The 21,938-nt window shown below is 37.9% G+C and overlaps 2 protein-coding genes across 2 annotated transcripts; both read right to left on the bottom strand.

The window, feature by feature from the left end:
- Positions 1-4,875: 4,875 nt before the first annotated feature.
- On the bottom strand, positions 4,876-5,811 carry LOC138916839 (olfactory receptor 4D11-like). Its single transcript, XM_070230446.1, has one exon. The coding sequence runs from the start codon at positions 5,809-5,811 to the stop codon at positions 4,876-4,878; it is 936 nt and encodes a 311-aa protein (XP_070086547.1).
- A 5,902-nt stretch (positions 5,812-11,713) lies between these two features.
- Positions 11,714-12,658, bottom strand: LOC138916838 (olfactory receptor 4D6-like). The gene has a single exon (XM_070230445.1). It carries the CDS (start codon positions 12,656-12,658, stop codon positions 11,714-11,716), a length of 945 nt encoding a protein of 314 aa, XP_070086546.1.
- Positions 12,659-21,938: the final 9,280 nt, after the last annotated feature.

Below are 21,938 nucleotides of genomic sequence, written 5' to 3'. Positions count from 1 at the left end.
CTAAAACATCTAGAAAACGAAAAGTAACAAAATGGCAATAAATACATACTTATCAATAGCTACTTTAAATGTCAGTGGACTAAAGGCTCCAATCAAAAGGCATAGGGTGGCCAACTGGATAAAAAAAACAAGACTCATATATATGCTGCATATAAAAAACACACTTCAGACCTAAAGGCACTCACAAACTGAAAGTGAAAGGATGGAAAAAAATATTCCATGCAAATGGCAAAGAAAGCAAAGCAGGGGTAGCAATACTTATATCAGACAAAATAGATTTTAAAACAAAAACTATAACAAGAGACAAAGAAGGGCACTACATAATGATAAAGGGAACAAAGCAACAAGAAGATACAACACTTGTAAATATCTATGAAGCCAATATAGGAGCCCCTAAATATATAAAGTAATCATTAACAGACATAAAAGGAGAAATATGCAGTAACACAATAATAATAGAGGACTTTAACATTCCACTTACACCAATGGATAGGTTACCCAAACAGAAGATCAATGAGGAAACATTGGCCTTAAATGACACATTAGACCAGATTGACTTAGTAGATATATATATAGAACATTCCATCCCCAAACCACAAAATACATATTGTTTTCAAATGCACATGGGACATTCTCCAGGACTGATCACATATTAGGCTACAAAACAAGTCACAATAAATTTAAGAAAACTGAAATAATACCAAGCATCTTTTCAGACTACAAAGGTAAGAAACTAGAAATCAGCTACAGGAAGAAAATCAGAAAAGCCACAAAAATGTGATGAATAAACAAAATGCTACTGAGCAACGATTGGGTCAGTGAAATCAAAGGAGAAATAAAAAATACTGGCAGACAAAAGAAAATGAAAATACAACATGATAAAATCTATGAGGTACAGCAAAAGTGCTTCTAAGAGGGAAGTTTATAGCAATTCTGGCCTGCCTCAACAAACAAGAAATACCCCAAATAAACTAACAGTGCACCTAAAGGAAGTGGAAAAAGAAGAAGAAGACAAAGCCCCAAATCAGTAGAAGGAAGGAAATAATAAAAATCAGAGCAGAAATAAAGGAAATAGAGACTGAAAAAAAATAGAAAAAATTAATGAAAGCAAGAGCTCGTTCTTTGAAAAGATAAACCAAATTAGCAAATCTTTAGCTAGAAGCACCGAGAAAAAAAGAGAGAAGCCTCAAATAAACAAAATCAGAAATGAAAGAGGAGAAATTACAATGGACATCTCAGAATTACAAAAGATTATAAGAGAATATTATGAAAAGCTATATGCCAACAAATTGGATAATCTTGAAGAAATAGATAAATTGTTAGAATCATACAACCTTCCAAAACTGGATCAAGAAGAAGTAGAGTATTTGAATAGACCAATCACCAGTATGGAGATCAAAACAGTAATCATTGCCTACCAAAAAACAAAAGCCAGACGGCTTCCCTGGTGAATTCTACAAAACATTCAAAGAATACATAATACCTATCCTTCTCAAACTGTTACACAAATTTGTAGAGGAGGCAAGCCTTCCTAAATCTTTCTATGAAGCCAACATTATCCTGATATCTAAACCAGACAAGGACAATACAAAAAATGAAAATTACAGGCCAATATCACTGATGAACATCGATGAAAATAAAACTCAACAAAATACTAGAAAATCTAATACAACAGTACCTTAAAAAGATCATACATCATGATTTAGTGGGTTTCATTCCAGGGATGCAAGGATGGTTCAACATGTGCAAATCTATCAATGTGATACACCACATTAACAAAATGAAGAATAAAAATCACATGATCATCTCAATAGATGCAGAGAAAGCATTTGACAAGATACAGTATCCATTTATGATAAGAACTCTAAATAAAATGGGTATAGAAGGAAAATACCTCAAAATAATAAAGGCCATATATGACAAACCCACAGCTAATATTATTCTCAATCGAGAAAAACGGAAAGCTATCCGTCTAAGAACTGGAACCAGAAAAGGATGCCCACTGTCACCACTCTTATTTTACATCATATTGGAAGTCTCAGCTAGAGCAATCAGTCAAGAAAAAGAAATAAAAGGGATCCAAATAGGAAAAGAAGTAAAACTGTCACTCTTTGCAGACGACATGATTTTATATGTAGAAAACCATAAGGAATCCACTAAAAAATCTTTTAGAAATAATAAATGAATACAGTCAAGTTGCAGGATGCAACATCAACATACAAAAATCGGTCCCGTTTCTATACACTAACAACGAAGTAGCAGAAAGAGAAATTAAGAATATAATACCATTTACAAGTGCAACAAAAACAATAAAATACCTAGGAATATCCTTAACCAAGGAGGTGAAAGATCTGTATACCAACAACTATAAAACATTGTTGAAAGAAATTGAAGAAGATACAAAGAAATGGAAAGATATTCCATGCTCTTGGATTGGAAGAATTACCATAGTTAAAATATCCATCCTTCCTAAAGCAATCTATAGATTCAACGCAATTCCTATCAAACTTCCAACATCATTCTTTCACAGAAATAGAACAAAGAATCCTACAATTTATATGGAACAACAAAAGACCCCGAATAGCCAAAGCAATGCTGAGGAAAAAGAATAAAGCTGGAGGTACCACAACCCCAGATTTCAAAATATACTACAAAGGTTTAGTAAAAAAACAAGCTTGGTAATAGCACAAAAAGAGACACATAGATCAATGGAACAGAATCAAGAGCCCAGAAATAAACCCGCACATTTATGGACAACTAATTTTTGACAAGGGAGCCAAGAGCATATAATGGATAGAGGAGAGTCTCTTCAATAAATCATGTGAAAACTGGACAGTCACGTGCAAAAGAATGGAAGCAGACTATTATCTTACACCACGCACAAAAATCAACTCAAAATGGATTAAATCCTTGAATGTGAGAACTGAAAACATGAAACTTCTAGAAGAAAATATACTCAATACCCTCTTTGACATCGGTCTTTCCAGCAGTCTTTCAAATACCATGTCTGACCAGGCAAGATAAACAATAGTAAAACAATAAACCTACAGGATGACATCAAACTAAAAAGCTTCTGCACAGCAACAGAAACCATCAATAAAATGAAAAGACAACCTAGAAATTGGGAGAAGATATTTGCAAACCCTATATAAGGTGTTAATACCCAAAATATAGAAGGAACTCATAAATCTCAACAATAAAAAAACTAACAACCCAATTAAAAAATGGACAAAAGATCTGAACAGAGATTTCTCCAAAGAAAACATATGAATGGCCAACAGGCACAGGCAAAGATGTTCAACATTATTAACTATCAGAGAAAAATAAATCAAATTGCAATGAGATATGACCTCACTCTGGTCAGAATGACTATAATTAACAAGACAGGAAACAGCAAATGTTGGGGAGGATGCGGAGAGAAGGGAACCCTTGTACACTCCTGGTGGAAGTGTAAACTGGTGCAGCTGCCATGGAAAACAGTATGGAGTTTCAGAAAATTATGAAATCAGAAAATTAAGAATGGATCTACCATATGATCCAGCTATTCCACTGCTGAGTCTTTATCCAAAGAACTTGAAAACACAAATTCATAAAGATACATGCACCCCTATGTTCATTGCAGCACGATTCACAACAGCCAAGACTTGGAAGCAACCTAGGTCCTGATCAAGGGACAAATGGATAAAGAAGATGTAGTATATATACACAATGGAATACTACTCAGTCATAAGAAATGTTGAAATCTGGCCATTTGTGACAACATGGATGGACCTTGAAGGTATTATGCTGAGTGAAATAAGTCAGACAGAGAAAGTAAAATACTCTATGATCTCACTCTTAAGTAGAAGATTAAAAGAAAGGACAAACAAAAAGATAACAACAGAGACTGGATTTCTGGTTACCAGAGGGGAAGTGGGAAGGGAGGAGGGCAAAAAGGGTGATTAGGCACACATGTGTGGTGACGGATCGTAATTAGTCTTTGGGTGGTGAACATGATGTAATCTACACAGAATTTGAAATATATTTTAATGTACACCTGAAAGTTTTATAATGTTATAATCCAATGTTACTTCAATAAAAATAAATAAATAAATTCTAAAAACCATGATTAAGTAGAACTGATGTCATACTCTTATATAAATTCCTTTCCTTCCATGCCACAAATTCAATGAACAAACACTAATAGCTTCTTACAGGTCAGGCACTTTTCTAGACACTGCGAATATAATGGAGAATTAGATCTGCTAATTTCTCTGGAGCTCTTTAATGCACTGTGGTAAGGGAAATGACAAAGAAGTGCACATAGGAAAAAAATATTTATTGGCTTAGATACAGCTTTTCCTTTTTCAACTAGTCAAACTAACTTATGTCTGAGGCAATAGTATGAACAGTTAGACAGGTAGTTCCAGATTCTTACCCTTGCTGTAGGCATACATTGGAGCTTTAAAAATAAGACTGTATAAGTTCTAGGTCACATCCAACTGTTAGGAAGTCACAGGGAGTGAAAGACAATGAAGATCCTTAAAACTAAGTCTCTACACATACTGAATGGTTGTGTCCCTGTTGCCTACTGCATGTCTGGACACCACAGTCCTATCTTTCATCCCATTGCCTGGACACCAAGAACTTCTACAGTATTTCACGTTTGTGCCCTGCTTGCTGTCAATTGCTCTTTAAGGACTATGTTCTATCTGCTTAATTTCTTGCTGGTGTTCCTTCTCAATATCGTTGTGCCAGGTAGCTGATCCTTTGTGCCTGTGCCATCTTGCTATACTCGTCTATTTATGGTTGAGGCATGACAATATGTGACAGCTAATATTTTAAGAAAATATCTCAATTATATTCTTGCAGCTTGATCCACAATCTGTAATCAGGCTATCCCCTTTCAGAAAGCATGATTCTTCTCTTCAGTCTTCTCATGGATGACTTCATCTCTTGGTTCCTCAGGGTGTAAATCATGGGGTTCAGAACAGGGATGATGACAGTGAAGGTGATGGAGACAGCTCTGTCCATGGGGAGGGCAGTGAAGGGCCGGGCATAGACATAGATGCAGGGCACAAAGTGCAGTGTCACCACAGTGATGTGGGCTGTGCAGGTACAGATGGCTTTCTTCCTGCCTTCTCCAGTTTGAGTTCTCAGCATCATCAAGATCACTGTGTATGACACAAGAAGAAGGACAAACCACAGGGTAGTGACCAGGCCATTGTTGGAAATCATTAAAAGCTCAATGACAAAGGTGTCAGTGCAGGCGAGTTTGAGCACCTGCGGGACATCACAATAGAAGCCATCAACAACATTAGGTCCACAGAAGGGGAGGGGTGGCAAAAGGGAGACCTGCACAATGGAGTGGACAAAGCCCCCCATCCAGGAAGCCACAATGAGGGCAGTGCATCTCCCCCTACTCATGATGGTCACATAGTGCAGGGGCTTGGAGATGGCCATGTAGCGATCAAAGGCCATCACAGAGAGAGAAAAAATGTCTGCTCCACCGAGGAGGTGGAAGAAAAACATCTGTGTGATGCAACCGTTGAAGGAGATGGTCTTTCTCCTTGAAAGAAGGTCAGCTAGGACCTTCGGAGCAGTGATGGAGGAGAAGCAGATGTCCAAGACAGAGAGATTGCGGAGCAGGAAGTACATGGGGGTGTGAAGGCGAGGCTCACAGGTCACAGTGACCATGATGGCAACATTTGCTAACACAGTTGTTACATAAATCACAGCTAAAAATAAAAATAAGAGCAAGCTTAACTCTTGAGACTGGGTAAGGCCACAAAAAATGAATTCAGACACCCTGGTATGATTTCTCAGGGCCATTGGATGATATTTCCTCCTCCAAGTACAGCTTGGAAAGAAATAATATTACTTAGGTAATGAAATCAAAGTTTTACCTCATACAGAAAATGAACATACATAAATATATCTTATTCTTCATGAACTAGCTGTGTTACCAGGGAAATCACTCAGTTCTACTTGCTTCAGTTCCCTCATTAGTACAAGTTGAGTTTTGAGCTAGATCATTTGCTTTCCTACCGTACTTGATTGGGGACTTTGTGATCTTTTACAGTTCACCCCTAGAAGTTGCTGAGGAAGAGATCTAAGGAAGGCTTTATGGAAGGAATTATGGGTTCCCTACATCTTCATGAATCAGAGCAGCTCTGATTTTATTCAAGTTTCACTTTGTTTCTATGGCTTAAAAGCCATTGGAATAAATCAACCCTCAAATGCCTTTCAGTAACAAGATGATATGGGTCAATTTGAACAGCATATTATTGTTTTAAAAGCTACTGCACACTTAATTACAATAAAATTTCCTAATATCCCTCTGAGTTTAGGGAGAAAGCTGTTATTCCCACTTTAATAATACCAAAACTGAAATCAATAAGTATAAGCCAATTTTCCAAAGTAATTCAGAAAACCAGTGGCAGAGAAAAAGTAACACAGTTTTCTTCTGTCTCTTAGTTCTAGGATCTTTCCATTATACCACACTGCCTGCCAGTTTCAAAATATATAAATCCATGAATAATTTGTGTAAGGAACACTCTACAGAACTTTCAGTGGTGAGTTTTATTAGCTCCTCAATTTCCTCTTTCCATCAATGGAATTTTAGACCTTTCAGAAATGACATCTTCTCTTCAATGTTTTATTTCATTTCATAGATACTAAGAGGTCAAGGGTAAATGATGAATTTAACACAAAGAAGTTGACAAAGATGGTGATGGAGATGATTATGTTCACAAAGGTCCAGACATGCATACATAGAGAACGAGCATGAAATTCAAGGTTACCACAGAAATGTAGGCAGTACAGGTAAATGTGAATTTCCTCCTGTGCCCTTCCTATAAAAGATAAACAGTTTCTAGTGAGCTTGGGATTTTCACTTTCTGATGGAGTAAAATAAACACAAGATGGAAGCAATGGTTGTTCCCCATCCCTGAGGGTTGGTATGTTCTCTTACCATAGAGTCGTGGCTGAGGAGGAAGGGGCAGATCCAACTTAGAGGATTTTTATTTCCTTGTATTTTTCCCGTATGAGTCAGGAGTAAGCAACCCTTGGTTGTTTGAAGATCAATTAAGGAAAAATAAAGTTCTTAAGAGGCCCAAGTGACAAGTATAAGATCACGCAGGAAGCTAGTGATGGAGTTAGACTTTGACATTCAGCCCATGTCATTTCAATAATTTATAAGAAGATTTATGATGGTGGCAGTGGTCACAAAGTTAACTCAGAGTTATAGGTAAAAGCCATCCTCAGCCTAAGCATCTGCCTGAATCACCTGGCATTACCTTATTGATAGATGGTCACTGTCCAGATCAGTGCCCAACTGGGAAGCATCATGATTGGTCTGTGTAAAAACAAACTTTGGGAAGGTAAGAGTCTTGAAAAACTATGTGGATAAATAAGCCCAAAACACATGTTGCCTCTCATTTGCTCTGGAGAATTTGATGACTTGTCTTGTTTTCCCAGTTTATTCAGTCTCTGAGGGCACACTTACCTCCACAGCATGTACTGATAGGCAGTATGTTTTATCCAAAAGACTTATATTGAGCCACCCACATGCAAGAGACCTGGGCACTGTTAAAACTCTCCTGAGGGTACTACTTTTTTCACTTCTCTCAATTTGTCCCATTCTCCTCATCCTCACTTAAACCTTTATCGCTTCTCCTCAGATTGTTGCAGGAGTTCTGTAACTGGTCTCCTTTTCTTCGGTGTAGTTTTCTCTAATTCATCCTCTCTGTTGTTTGCAGAAATATCTTCACAAGTCATAAATGGGACCATTTATTCCCTTGCTGGAAAATTTCTAGTAGTTCCCTATTGCTTATAGAATAAAGATTAAACTTTTCTTATAGCATCTAAGACTTCCCTCCATCTTCGATATTATCTAGTGCCCTGTTTCCTTTGATTCTGTTTCAGGTGTTTAAATGTTATACACATTCTTATGCCTTTGGATCTGTGATCCTGTTGCTCCCTCTACCTACCATATCCTCCCTACTCTCAGAATCTCCCATCTATCCATCTTCACAAACACTGACCTTTCGACGCTCGGGTCCAGAGACTCCTCTTCTGTGAAAACTTCCCTGACACCCCTTTGTGACTCATTCCCTGCACTGACTTCTCTTCTGGTATTTTTAACAGTTTCTTCTAATTATATGTCTCTTTTCCCTTAGCACGCTATAATTTCCCTATTATACCTCAAGTTCATCCTGTCTGCTGAGTATTTCATCCATCCTAATATCATCAAATCTTCACTTAGTATGGGGCATGCGTTAGGTGCTCAATAAATGTTTTGTTGCTTTTTTAAAGATTGACACCTGAGCTAACATCTGTTGCCAATTTTCTTTTTTTCCCTTCTTTTCCCCAAAGCCCCCAAGTACATAGTTGTATATTTCAGTTGTGAGTGCCTCTGGTTGTGCTGTGTGGGATGCTGCCTCACCGTGGCCTGAGGGGTGCCATGTCCATGCCCTGGCTCTGAACCGGCAAAACCCTGGACTGCCCAAGCAGATTGCATGAACTTAACCACTCGGCCACAGGGCCAGGCCCTCAATAAATGTTTCTTAAATTTATAAATCTAGCTGGTAAGTGCACATCATTACTTATAAGCATTGGCATTGGAATGTGAGCGAGGGAGAAGGATCTTGACGAAGACAGGCTAAGAAACTCTTTTGTTAACATCTTTGACATGGCCTGAGGGATGCCAGATAGAGATTTGTTTTCTGATCCAGGCTATAAAACACCTTTGTGACCTTGAGAAAGTCCCATTGCCTCTCTGTTCCTTGGATCCTCAGTTGTAAAATGTGAGGGCAATCTAATGTGATGTGGTGTAGGGCAATGTTAAGAGTTTTCAGGTAGGGCAAATTTGGGTTGGAATTTTGCCTCTTCCTCATTTGTTACATGGAGCAAGTTCTTTATTTTCCTTCAATTTATTCCTCTGCAAACTGGGAAGCATACCACTTACTTCAATGGGTGGCATAAGGAGTAACTATGATCATGTTTGTAAAGTACCAAGATCAGAGTGGACATTCAATTAACTTGATTCCTTTCCCTTTTTCCTGAAAACAGAATCTGACCTGCCTATCATGAGGGTTATTTATGAAGACATATGTAGAATATTCTATTGAATAGCAATAAAATGCGATTCAATAGAAGTACAACTTCTCTTTGAACCAACTTAACTATTTTTGTTTCCATAAACCTGCATGAATTAACCAAGTGGACTTGAGCCTTCAGCTCTGGGTCATTGGGTTCAGGAATAAGACAGGCTCTGGATCAAAGGCTAAAGAGACCCAGTGAGTCATGGGCAGTGTATGGAAATAGGGTTGCCTTTGAAACCTCCACAGTTTTTAAGATAATTTGAGGTTAAGATTATGTTTTTTAAGGAAGCACCAATGTTGTGGAAAGAGGCTCCATGATCCCATGGACAAACCCTAAGCTAGAATAAAATCTGCTCCTTATATGCAACTCAATTGTTCCATCAAATACGAGCTGCTTTCTCTTTTACCATGCTGACTCCATCTCTGTGGCTCCTTCTTCTTAAGGAGACATTCCTCCTTTTCCAGTATTTAAAATCTACTTCTTTGTTTTCCGTTACTAAAATTGTCAGCTATTTTTGCAATATCTTATACACTAGGTACATTTTCATGCACATCCTATCCATGTATAATCCACAATGTCTCACACTCTGACAGTTCAATGTTCTTACCCAAATCCTTCAGTATCCAAGCTGGAATTTATGCCATCTGAGACTGGATAGCTGGGCCTCAGTGTGTATGGTTCTGGGGAAATATCATGTTAGAAGTTGAAGTCCTTCTGCAGGTTAGTTACATTAGACTTCGGTATCTTCTCTTAAAACTTCACATTGGAAAGGGCAGACTCAGGGAGTTACATCATCATGGCTCTTCATCTGGTCCCAAAGCATCCCTATCACATACAGTAGTCCCTTAGGCTCAAGCCTAATATGAGAATTAGCAAAGGGAATTTTATTATATCTGAGTGTGGAAATAGAATGGACATTCTTATGACAGTGTTGGAGTTCCAGTGGGAGTTATTAAATATTTTCCAAGTCATTATTGGACACAAATCCACGCATATGTGCACACACATACATATGCATGCACTTACAGACACACACAAACAAAGATGCCCACATTTCTATGCTTTCCAAATTCTTGCAAGGCCCCAGAAGACATATGCTATTTATTCTGTGATTCTTTGAATTTCGGGGAAACATGTTAATAGAAATATCTAATGCCATGTTATCATTCATTCTCAGTGTGGGCAATGTGACCAAGAGGGCAAAAATTGGTTATTGGTAGCCAAAAAATCTTAGATATTGCAATGATGTGTGGTCCTTCAAAGATCTTTGGTGTGTAAAAAGATATACAGTATATCTTTGGTATTACATTTTCTTGTGGGAAAGCAATTAGTAAAAATACCTAATAAAGCTCCTTGTGGGGGGCAATAATTTTAAAAAGTTTGAGAAGCACTGCCATGTGGTTAAGAGTCTTGGCCCAATGTCTCTGTCTTGTAGGACTCAGAGAAAATCACAAATGTATGTCATCTACTAGGAGCATTTTGCAAGTATTAATGCATCATAACAATTTCAAAAGAATGGTCTATATGTTGAAGTTTCCTGAGATTTCTTATTCCTCTTGGCCAATTTTTTAATGACTTTTGGAGGCTGAAGGGTAGAATTTGAAGCAGGAATAAAGAGAGAAGGGAGATTTATTGTCTCTCTACATAATTACATTTTTAGAATCGTCCTCTTTGGAGAGAGGTGGATTACAAAGAAGACCCAGTGGCTATTCCTAAATGGCCCTGCCTACAATGTGTTTCTTTTCTCTCCTGCTACAAAAATGGATCTTGAGCGTGTGAAAAGGTATTTTTTTTTTACCAGTGATTTATCTTGAATTGTCTGTGCATATATAGACAAAACTATAGTTTTGCTCCAGCTATAAAAGCCCTGGGAGTGAAGTGGAGAGAAGATAGAGGGAATAAAGAAGTTTAAGTTAACAAAAAATAAATTATCTTTGTGGATTTTGTGCAGATATAGCCCCAATTTGTACAAGTACTTTTGAGATTAATTTGAGTGAGAAAATCTGTAGAAGGGATCTGAGAATAGTGAAATATATTGAAATATGTTGAAGATTCTGTACTCAAAATATTAAATCAAGAAGTGATTTTAATAATCAACTGGGAATAATCAGAGAAGGCAGAGAAATCTCAGAGACACTAGAGAAAGCATGTGAGAAAGAAATACATCCATATTCTGTATATATGCACATTTAGGAATATTATAACAGGGAAATCGTTTGTATGCCTGATTAATTCCAGGAGCAATACTAATTTTTGCAGCTATCATCCTCTCAACATTTGTAATTCTTCACTCTCTTGGCAACCTTGTGAGGAGACAATGTTATTTCCATATTACAGGTGGTAAAAGTGAGGTAAAGTATGTTGGCATGAGAGTCACAGATTACAACAAAATAGCATTAGGTTATTGATTTTAGTCTTATACCTCATTCCTCTCCCCAGTCTGCAAGCCCAATATCTCATGTTGTTCAACCTCATCTCTTCTTTTTGTTTCTATATTCCCTCTAATAGAGTTAAGCGTCTATGAGGATGTAGAGAAATGACCATGGAGAAAAGAGATAGCTGTCTCTTACTCCCAGGATAGTGGTTTGAGAAATTAATCAGAGTTAGATTTCCATCTCAATCTGACTGCTCACCCCAGTTTACTGCTCTCAGAAAACCCAATCCTTCTCTGAAGTCTCTTCATGGCTGATTTCATCTCTTGGCTCCTCAGAGTGTAGATGATGGGGTTCACCATGGGGGTGATGACCGTGTTATTGATAGACACAGCTATGTCCATGGGCAGTGTAGTGAAGGGCCGGCAGTAGATGTAAATGCAAGGCACAAAGTGAAGAGTCACCACCAGGATGTGGGAGGTGCAGGTGGTGAGGGCCTTGTGCCGGCCCTCCCCAGAGTGAGATCTCAGCATCACCAGAATAATAGTGTAGGACCCCAGGAGCCCGAGGAACCACAGGAGTGTCACCAGCCCATTGTTAGAGATCATAAGGAGTTCCAGAGCAAAGGTGTCAGTGCAGGCCAGTTTAACCACTTGGGGCACATCACAGTAGAAGGCATCTAGGACATTGGGACCACAGAAGGGGAGTGGAAGTAAGAGAATTATCTGGACAATTGAGTGCAAACCACCACCCACCCAAGAGGCGACCACCAAACCCACCCAAATCGATCTCCTCATAATGGTCACATAATGCAGAGGTTTGGCAATTGCAAGGTATCTGTCATAGGCCATCACAGAGAGGAAAAAAGTATCTGCCCCACCAGCAAAGTGGAAGAAGAAGATCTGTACCATGCAGCCATGGTAAGAGATGGTTTTCCTCTCTGATAAAAGATCCACCAGGAACTTGGGAACGGTGACAGCTGAAAAAACAATGTCCAGGACTGATTTGTTCCTCAGGAGAAAGTACATGGGAGTGTGGAGGTGGGACTCACAGGTGATGGTCAGCACAATGAGTGCGTTACCCAGCACAGTTGTTACATACACAGCAAGGAAGACCACAAACAAGCAAAACTCTAGCTCCCGGAAGCGAGTGAGTTCCAGGAAGACAAATTCCTTCCCAGTGGTGTGGTTGCTCTGGCCCATGATGGGGACTACCCTCTGCTAGCTCTACCTTAGGAGAAGATATGTTAGGATTAGGAGTATGCAGTCATGAGGCGGCAATATCATTTATCATATATTGTTATAAGGCTCTTGCAAGTATCCAGATCATAACGACTACTCAGAAAAACTGTGCTAGAGTCTCCCTTTTCATTGTGTGGAAACTCTTTATCCTGGTGATTTTCCTTTCTTGTTGTAAAACCCTAGGTTGACAAGAAGAACCATCACACTCCTATGTCCTTACTCTGACTAGAGGGAGATGGAAAGGCTATGGTCATTTGACCATGGCTTATTTTCTATCCTGCAGGAATAACTTCTTTACATGTATGCAAAGCTTTATAATTTACTAAAAGCTTTCACCTGCAACATTTCATCTTGATTTTGATTCTTGTGGTGTCTCTGTGGGCTCTGTAGGGTAGTTATGATCATCTCCATTTTACATAGGAGAAACTGAAGCTTAGAGCAGTTAATGACTTTCCCACATTTGCAAAATCACAAAGTTAATAAGTGGCAAATCAAGGATTTGAACCCAAATAATTTTTCTGACTTGACAGAGACTCCCTTCTTGACGAGATTTTAGTTAGGCCCTTCTGAGCCCTCTTCTCAACTAGGTGTCAACCTCGACCTTACACATTTTTCCTGGATAAACTCAGTTTTAGCAAGAATCCTGCTAAATCAGTTTAGCAAGAAGCCCCTACCCTTGATATCTGATCAAATTTCTCAACCCCCACCCTAGACATCTAACTCCTTGTATCAAAGTTCTTGGCTTGTCTTTAGCAAGAATCCTGTTAAGCCAATTTAGCAAGAATCCCCCTATCCTTGCATTCTCCCTTTAGTAATTCTCTATCCACTGACCCTCTCCCTCTGTTCATTGGCTATAAATCCCAACTTCTCCTCATTGTATTTGCAGTTGAGCTTAATCTCTCCCCTCTATTGCAATAGTCTTGACCTCTACTGCAACAGTCTTGGATAAAATCTGTCTTGCCATTTTTAACAAGTGTCTGGTGAATAATTTTTATTTAACAGTCTCCAGAGGTTTTTCCACTGTAGCATTCTGCCAGATCAGAGAGTGTGGGGCTTACTTTGCTATATCAGAATTATAGTGGGTAGATTAACTTTACAGTTAATTAAGTAGCCTGACTAGTTAATCCTCATCTCCTTTCATACAGGAGAGAAGAATCAGGCCCTCATAAGTACTCCTCCATGTGCTCTGAGACACTTGGATCTCACTTGGTCCACAAGGCTCTTGGTTGAGTGTAGAGCTGCAATCATTATTCAGAGCACATGAAATCATCACAAACAAACTCATCATTAAAACTTCCAGACCTCAGTGGTGACTTAATCTGATCCTCCTTACTTTAGGGGTGAATGGAGAAGGGTATTTATTTTTCTAGAATCAGTCTATGGATTGGTGAAAGATACATAACTTTAATAAAAATTTTCCGAGTCCTCTTTGAATTTTTGTCATGAGAATACTTAATATCTACCCTTTAAACAAATTTCAAGCATACAATAAAGTATTGTTAACTATAGTGCATTACATTTCCAGACTTATTCACCCTGCATAACTGAAACTTTGTACCGCTCATATCCCTTGACTAGCATCTTCCCATTTCTCTCTACCCCAAGCCTCTGGTGATCACCATCCTACTCTCTGCTTCTCTGAGTGGAAGGCATTATGCTAAGCGAAATAAGCCAGCCACAGAAAGACAAACACTGCATGATCTCACCTATAGGTAGAATCTAAAACAGTTAAACTCTTTCAAAGATAGAGAATTTTAACCTGGGATTAAATATAACCTCAAATTCCAGGGATTTTCTTCTGTTGCTATGTTGGCAAGTAAGGTTTTTTCAAATCAGATATCTGGCCATCAGAGGACAAAACTCTCTTAAATATGAATATTTGTATGTCCAAGGACTCTCATATTGCAGATAATTTTTAAAAATTCAAATAGCTGAGATGACCCAAAGCCAGTTCAACAGTAGAAAGTAAACAGTTTTGGCATTCAAAGCAATGGAAGCATATCTGAAGAAAATAGGATAAAAAAGAGAGTAGACTAGATAAAAAAAGAACAGAGCACAATCCCTGAAATAAAAACATAATAAAGCACCCTGCAAATGACCTGTTTAGTGGCATTTCTTTTTTTCGGTTCTGTTACAGTTGAGGGTATTTTATGGTTTAATTTGAGGAGTTCAGACATGCAGAAAGCTTCTTAAATAAAAATCTTCTCTGTTGATTTTCCTAGATTTCTGATTTCACCATTAGAACCATTTAATTCCTGTGGAAAAGTGAATTTCCTCTCTAAGGGTTCTTTTAATATGATACAATAAGAATCCTACTTTAATATCCCATCATAACACAGTACCTGGAGGTGGTATTCTGGAATTTTTTACTGCCACCTAGCAAACAACAGAAAGCTACTCAAATTATGTTATTTCCCTTTATAAAAGGTGTCTACAAAGAAGAGCCCACCTTAGGATTGTATTGAGGGCAAGATATATTAGCTTCCCAACTTGAAACTCCAAGGGAAACATTTGTCCTAGACCCAAGTGTCAGGGACAGCTCCCCTAGGAGACCAGTAAGATCTTCCTCTTAGACAATGAAGACTACGTACTGGGCCATTTCTCTTTTGTCTTCCATACACTCAAAAACCTATATATGGGTTAATTTCCTACTCCATACTTTCTCAATTGTAATCTCTTAACAGTTTCCTACTTATATTTTGTTGTTCTGTTACGTGTTTTGCTGTTGTTGCTGTAAGATCTCCCTAATCCTTTGTAGACGTGATGGGTAAATACATTGGTTACTAAGGTAGAGACTGATTTTCATAGGTATAAGGCAATCAGCCATGTCCAGAACAAGCATTGGTTATGAAGGCAAGATTGGAATGGGCGCTAGGCAGGAAATCATAGCAGTCTTGGCCGACAGGGGTTGAAAAGGTAATATGGAAACTAAGGATGGGTGTGTAGCATTGGGAGTCAGGCTTGTAGAATCTACAGGAGGTGAGGGGCCACAAAAATCATACATTGCCACCTTCAGTTTGCCTAGTTGGGCCCTCATTACTATTTTCAAATAATGCTGCACTCAGCATTTTGGAAATGCGTTTTTGTGTACATCTGTAAGTCCAGACATGAACTTTACCGGGTCTAGGTCTAGTCAAAAATTACTTTAGCTTTCTAATTTTAACTAATGATTAAGGTATTGTAAAGAAACAGCCTAATTCTAATTGTGGTTGGATGTTTGATTTCTTTTTATAGATGGATGTTATAAGCCAAAATAAATTACATCACATTTTAACTTGAAATGGAAGACTGAAGAGTTTGTCATCTTGATGATACAAATGCCAAAAAAACAAATTTATTATAATATTCAAATAAAATTTAAGTAATTGTTTTTTATAATTTTGGGGTTGAGAAGAACTTTGTAAGCATTACACCAAAGATTACCAAAGACTATTAGATTTGGTTGAATAAAAATATGAAACTTCCATGTTTCAAAAGCATTAAAAATAAGTTAAAAACTAAAAATGAATGAAAAACTTGGGAAAATGTATGTAAAAAATAATACAAAATAAGTTTACTACTTTTGCTATAAATAGAGCTTTTATCATTCAGTGAGAAATGTATACTTTAAAACAAAAGTGGGTCATGATTCACAGAGAAATATAGTTGGTCAGCTCATATATGAATTGATGTTCAATTACACTATTAAGCAAAGAAATGAAAATTAAAATTGCAATGAGATATCAATTTTCACCTGAAGTATTGGTCAATGTTTAAACGACCCATTATTTGCATGGATATGGGGAAGGAGATATATGGTTGGTAGGAGTGTACAGAGGGACAAACTTTCTGGGGTCATTCTTGAAATATGTGCCAAAACTTAAAATGTGCAAGTCCTTTGACTCAGGAATTCTATCTTAGGAATTTATGCTAAACAGTTAATAAATCAAGTGCTTAATGCCATAAGTGCAAAGAAAGTTTGTGACAGTACAGATTATAAGAAATAAGAATTTAGATTAATATCTGATATATAAAACTTGTTCAATAAGTTACTGTACAATAGAATAATTCAGTATTTTCAGCCAACAAAATTGATAATGTAGAACTTTACTCTTAGATGTGGTAAGAGTCCTTTTTAGTGATAGGTTGAAGTGCTGACTGTATCACATACTGTTACTTTTGCAAATAAATCTATTTTTTTTGTGAGGAAGATTAACCCTGAGCTAACATCTGTTACCAATCCTCCTCTTTTTGCTGAGGAAGACTGGCCCTGAGCTAACATCCATGCCCATATTCCTCTACTGTATATGTGGGACACCTACCACAGCATGGCTTGAGAGGTGGTGCCATGTCTGCACCCGGGATCTGAACTGGCGAACCCTGGGCCACTGAAGCAGAACATGCAAACTTAACCTCTACGCTACTGGGCAGGCCCCAAAATCTATATGTTTAAAAGAAGTCTGGAAAGATGTCTACCTCAATAGTAGCAGCTATTATCTGTGGGTATTTGGATTTTGGTAATCTAATTTTTAAAATAGATTTTAAATGGCTTCTGATTTTGAAAATTAGAAAAAGCGTATTAACATACACTTTGAAGTAAAAGGTTTTCCTCATTAATTTGAGCTCTGATGTTATGCCTCTTGTGTTTTTCTTTTCCATTTCCATAAAATTGTCCTAAGAAAGGTGACTTATTAAGGAAAGAGATGTGTGGGGAAAAGAATTCTAATTATTCTCTCAGTGTGTTACAGTTCCATGAGACGTTGGCTGGAGGCATCATATAGAGAGCCTCGGACCAGCCAAGTCAGGTCTCTAGAAACTGAGATTGAAGCTACTTACTGCTGGTTTCTCTTTTGAATTAATACAGTTCCACTTTCTCTTCTGGTCAATTACTTTAGAAGGTTCTAGACTATCAGGTGCGATGTCAGATCAGGATGGAATGGTGGATTGTCTATTTTGTAACCTCAGGGTTGCATTATGAAACTTAGAGGCGGCTTGTTCAAAAGACAATAGTCTTTGAACTGAGATTCAAGTATTTTAAATTTTGGCTGGATGGGCCTGAGCAATTTAACTTTTATGCATCTCAGCATCTTCTTCCATAGAATGGGGAGCATATGCCTTGCTTTGCAGTGGGGTTTACTTGAGATAATCTAGCACTTTTTACTGCCTGTCATTATGTATCTATTTATTTCTGCCTCTTGCTCCAAATGTAAACTCCTTGAAGGCAGGGACTTAGTTTTGTCATCATTGTTTCCCCAGCTCCTACTGGCACATAGCAATTATTCTGTAATTCTTTTTGAATAGATGATGAACGAATGGCTGGCCAGCGACTAACATGCAGTAGTTACTTAACAAGTCCTTGTTCTCCTTTATCTCCAGTCTCATCCCACTTCTGTCCCTCATTCACTTTTGTTGCTGTAAATTCAATGAAATGACAATTCACATGAGAGCACGTTGTACACTTCAAAGCATTATACAAACATAGGGTGTTAATATCATCATAATGCTAATGGTATTATATAATTGTGTTTCTCACCCTGTTCCCAGCTATCTTTGAATCTCTTTTTCATAAAGGAACTGGGCCAGTTATTTTCCCATACATTGTAAGTGCTCCATAAATGTTTATGAAATTTGTTTTAATATAAAGGAAATCACCTTCTAATCAGAAGGTGTCTTGAGACGCCTAATATTTTATATGAGAGGCAGGAGATTTTAATCAGCCTAAGGCTTTCAGTTCTAAATGATGTACACTTCAAGAATTGCACATGAATACTTTACCTTTCAGGGACTGAAGACTGAACACTATCAAATCAAAAAATTATATGTGTGCTAAGCTGAGGTTGCCTGCACCTACCTTTGCATTAAAAAGGTGAGCCTGTCAGGTTCCCCATCTTCACTGCTCTGTTCGTCTTTACCCAAACACATGCACAGTCCACATTATTCCCTTAGACACTGAATTGGAAGTCTAATATAATAATCAGCATAGGGAATAGTGTCAGATATTTGTAAGAAACATAATTTTCAATGGAGAAGCTAGCAGTTGCAGATGCAATGGGAGTTATTAAAAGGTTACTAGGCAACATGTATATATATATTGGGATTTTTCCAACTAACTTTCTGTTATTGATTTCTAGTTTAATTCCATTGTGGTATGAGAGCATACTTTGTGTGATTTGTGACGGTCTGTTTTATAGCCCAGAATGTGGTCTATCTTGGTGAATGTTCCATGTGAGCTCGAGAAGAATGTGTATTCTGCTGTTTTGGGATGAAATATTTTATAAATATCAATTAGATCCAATTGATTAATGTTGCTTTTTAATTCAACTGTATTCTGCATACTGAATTTATGCCTACTGGATCTATAAATTACCGACAGAAGGTATTGAAGTCTCCAAATATAATAGTGGATTGGTCTATTTCTCTTTGTATTTCTATCAGTTTTTACCATATCTATTTTGACACTCTAAGTGCATACACATTAAGGCTTGTTGTGTACTAGGAGAATTAACCCCCTTATCATTTTCATTATAAAAACCCTCTCCTAAGATGGGCATGGATGTTAGCTCAGGGCCAGTCTTCCTCAGCAAAAAGAAGAGGATTGGCTGCAGATGTTAGCTCAGGGTTAAGCTTCGTCAAAAAGAAAAAAACCCTCTCCTTATCACTGATAATTTTCCTTGTTCTAAAGTCTGCTTTATCTCAAATTACTATACAGTCATGCACTGAATGACATTTTGATCAACGATGGATGTGGTGGTCCCACAAGATTAATACCATACAGCCTACATGTGTAGTAGGCTATACCACCTAGGGTTGTGTAAGTACACTCTATGATGTTTGCACAACGACGAAATCACCTAAAGACTCTTTTCTCAGAACTATCTCCAATTAATTGACACATCACTGTATCTTCTCCAGTTTTCTTCTGGTATATCTTTCTCGACTGAATTATTTTTAATCTGTGTCTCTATATTTAAAGTGAGTTTCTTGTAGAAAACATATAGTTGGGTCTTTTTAAAAAAAATCCACTTTGGGGGCTAGCCCAGTGGTGCAACAATTAAGTTTGCATGTTCCACTTTGCCGGCTCGGGGTTCGCCAGTTCAGATCCCGGGTGCGGACCTATGCACTGCTTGTCAAGCCATGCTGTGGCTGGCGTCCCACAGATATACAGTAGCAGAAGTGGGGCTGGCCCTGTGGCACAATGGTTAAGTTTGCACGTTCTGCTTTGGCGGTATGGGGTACATGGGTTGGATCCTGAGTGCAGAGATGGCACCGCTTGGCAAACCATGCTGTGGTAGGCGTCCCACATAGAAAGTAGAGGAAGATGGGCACAGATGTTAGCTTAGGGCCAGTCTTCCTCAGCAAAAAGAGGAGGATTAGTGGCAGACGTTAGCTCAGGGCTAATCTTCCTCAAAAAAAATCTACCTTGCACTCTCTGTCATTTAATTGGTGTATTCAGACTGTTTGCATCAGCAGGTGGCTTAAGAAAACTTCCTATTGTAAATGACAGCTCACTTTCAGCAAAGTAAAGCACAGCTATAGAACAAACTACGTGTTTGTTCTATAACCATCACCCAGATTGGGAAATGAAACATTGCTAACACTTCAGAAGCCTTAGAATGTTACACCCCGTCCATTTCCTTACCACTAGATCTAATGCCAATCCTGACTTTTATGGTAACCACTTGCTTGTCTTTTATTATTTTAGCCACTTATGCACCCATAAACTATAAAATTAATTTTGTCTGTTTTTGAACTTTATATGCATTAGGTAACATTTTAGGTATTATTTTGTGCCTGGCATCTTCTGCTTAACAGTATGCTTGGGAGGTCAATCCATGTTGTTGCATGTAGCTATAATTTGTTTACACTTATCACTATATGATATTCCATTGGATAATATAGCTCCATTTTTCAACCACATCTTTATGGACATTTAGATAGTTTAGTATTTGGAGCTTTTATGAACAATGCATTGTGTTAGTCCAGGTCTTCCAAGAAGCAGAAACCAAGCAGAATTGAACATAGAGGGTTTTAGTAAAGGAAATTCCTGTGAGAGGAAATGTGAAGGGAGCCAGGAAAGATTGGGGTTGATGTCAGACTATGATGTGAGCCTGATCCTAAGTGAAGGAGAGAGGGAAGAAATATTTGGGTGGAAGCCAAGTTTAGTTTTGACCCTTGTGCTGGCAGAAAGGGATGGTAAGAGAGTGTAGTGGTTTAATATTGAGTGGGCTTTAGAGATAAGACAGTACTTGTTTCTAATTCTAACTGTAATTAACAAGTTGTGTGACTTTGGGCTACAATTATGCCAACAGGTTATTTTTGAGGCTCAGTTTCTTTTCTTGATAGGAATGATATTGCCTATCTCATGAGGCAGCTGAGACTCCTGGTTCAGAGGGTGTATATAAAGTTTATGATGTAAGATAGGCACAAAGTGAGTGCTTATCTAAAGGGGCATTTTAAGAACAGTGGCTCTTGGGCATGGATGGATTATATATCATGAGACTCCATGTTGACATATGCTAAATACAGAAGAAGTGAGTCCATTCTGAGAGATAATGCAAGTTCAAAGGAAGATGGTGTTAGAGGTGATGTTGGGAGTTTGGTCTTCTTGAGATTGAAAACTCCATCAAGCGGCTCTTTTTAACCATTATTTTATTTTGTCCTTAAAAATTCAGTTTAGGGAGTAGCCTTGAGGAAGAACATTCAAAGTTTAAGGGTAAGATGTCTCAGCACCATAACTTTTATTTTCTATTAGACAAGTTGACATCAGAAGAAGAGGAGTAGGGATATCCTACCCTGAATGTTACTTTAGAAACAAATTAGAATTATTTATGATTGTTAGGGGTTTTTAACATAATTTCGATCCCTGGACTCTTATAGTGAAAGATGTAGAAGCACCTTGAACTTGGAAGAGGTGATTCTTTCCTTGAGACAGAGTGGAAAGCCCCTGCTCTCACCATAAAACAGAAAATTCACTCTGCACACAGAACCACATGGAGAGATGGAAACCTAACATAAATTGCACAGATTACATATGTGTATATAATTTAATTCACACACCTATTTTGCAAAATAGATGTGAAAATTAGATGTTAATCAATTTTAAACTAGAATTACTTCCTTGGTAGATTTTAGAGAATAAGGATACGAGAGCATAAGTAACATCTATAAATTGTCAAAGCCGTCAACGTTTGGATCTAGGATTAGAACCTTGATCATCTGAGAAATATCCACCTTGCAGGTTACTGACCTGATCACATCAAAC

The sequence above is a fragment of the Equus caballus genome, chromosome 12 (assembly GCF_041296265.1).
Source record: "Equus caballus isolate H_3958 breed thoroughbred chromosome 12, TB-T2T, whole genome shotgun sequence".
Taxonomy (NCBI): Eukaryota; Metazoa; Chordata; class Mammalia; order Perissodactyla; family Equidae; genus Equus; species Equus caballus.
Note: the sequence above shows the minus strand (reverse complement) of the source record. Positions and strands in the feature narration are given on the sequence as shown.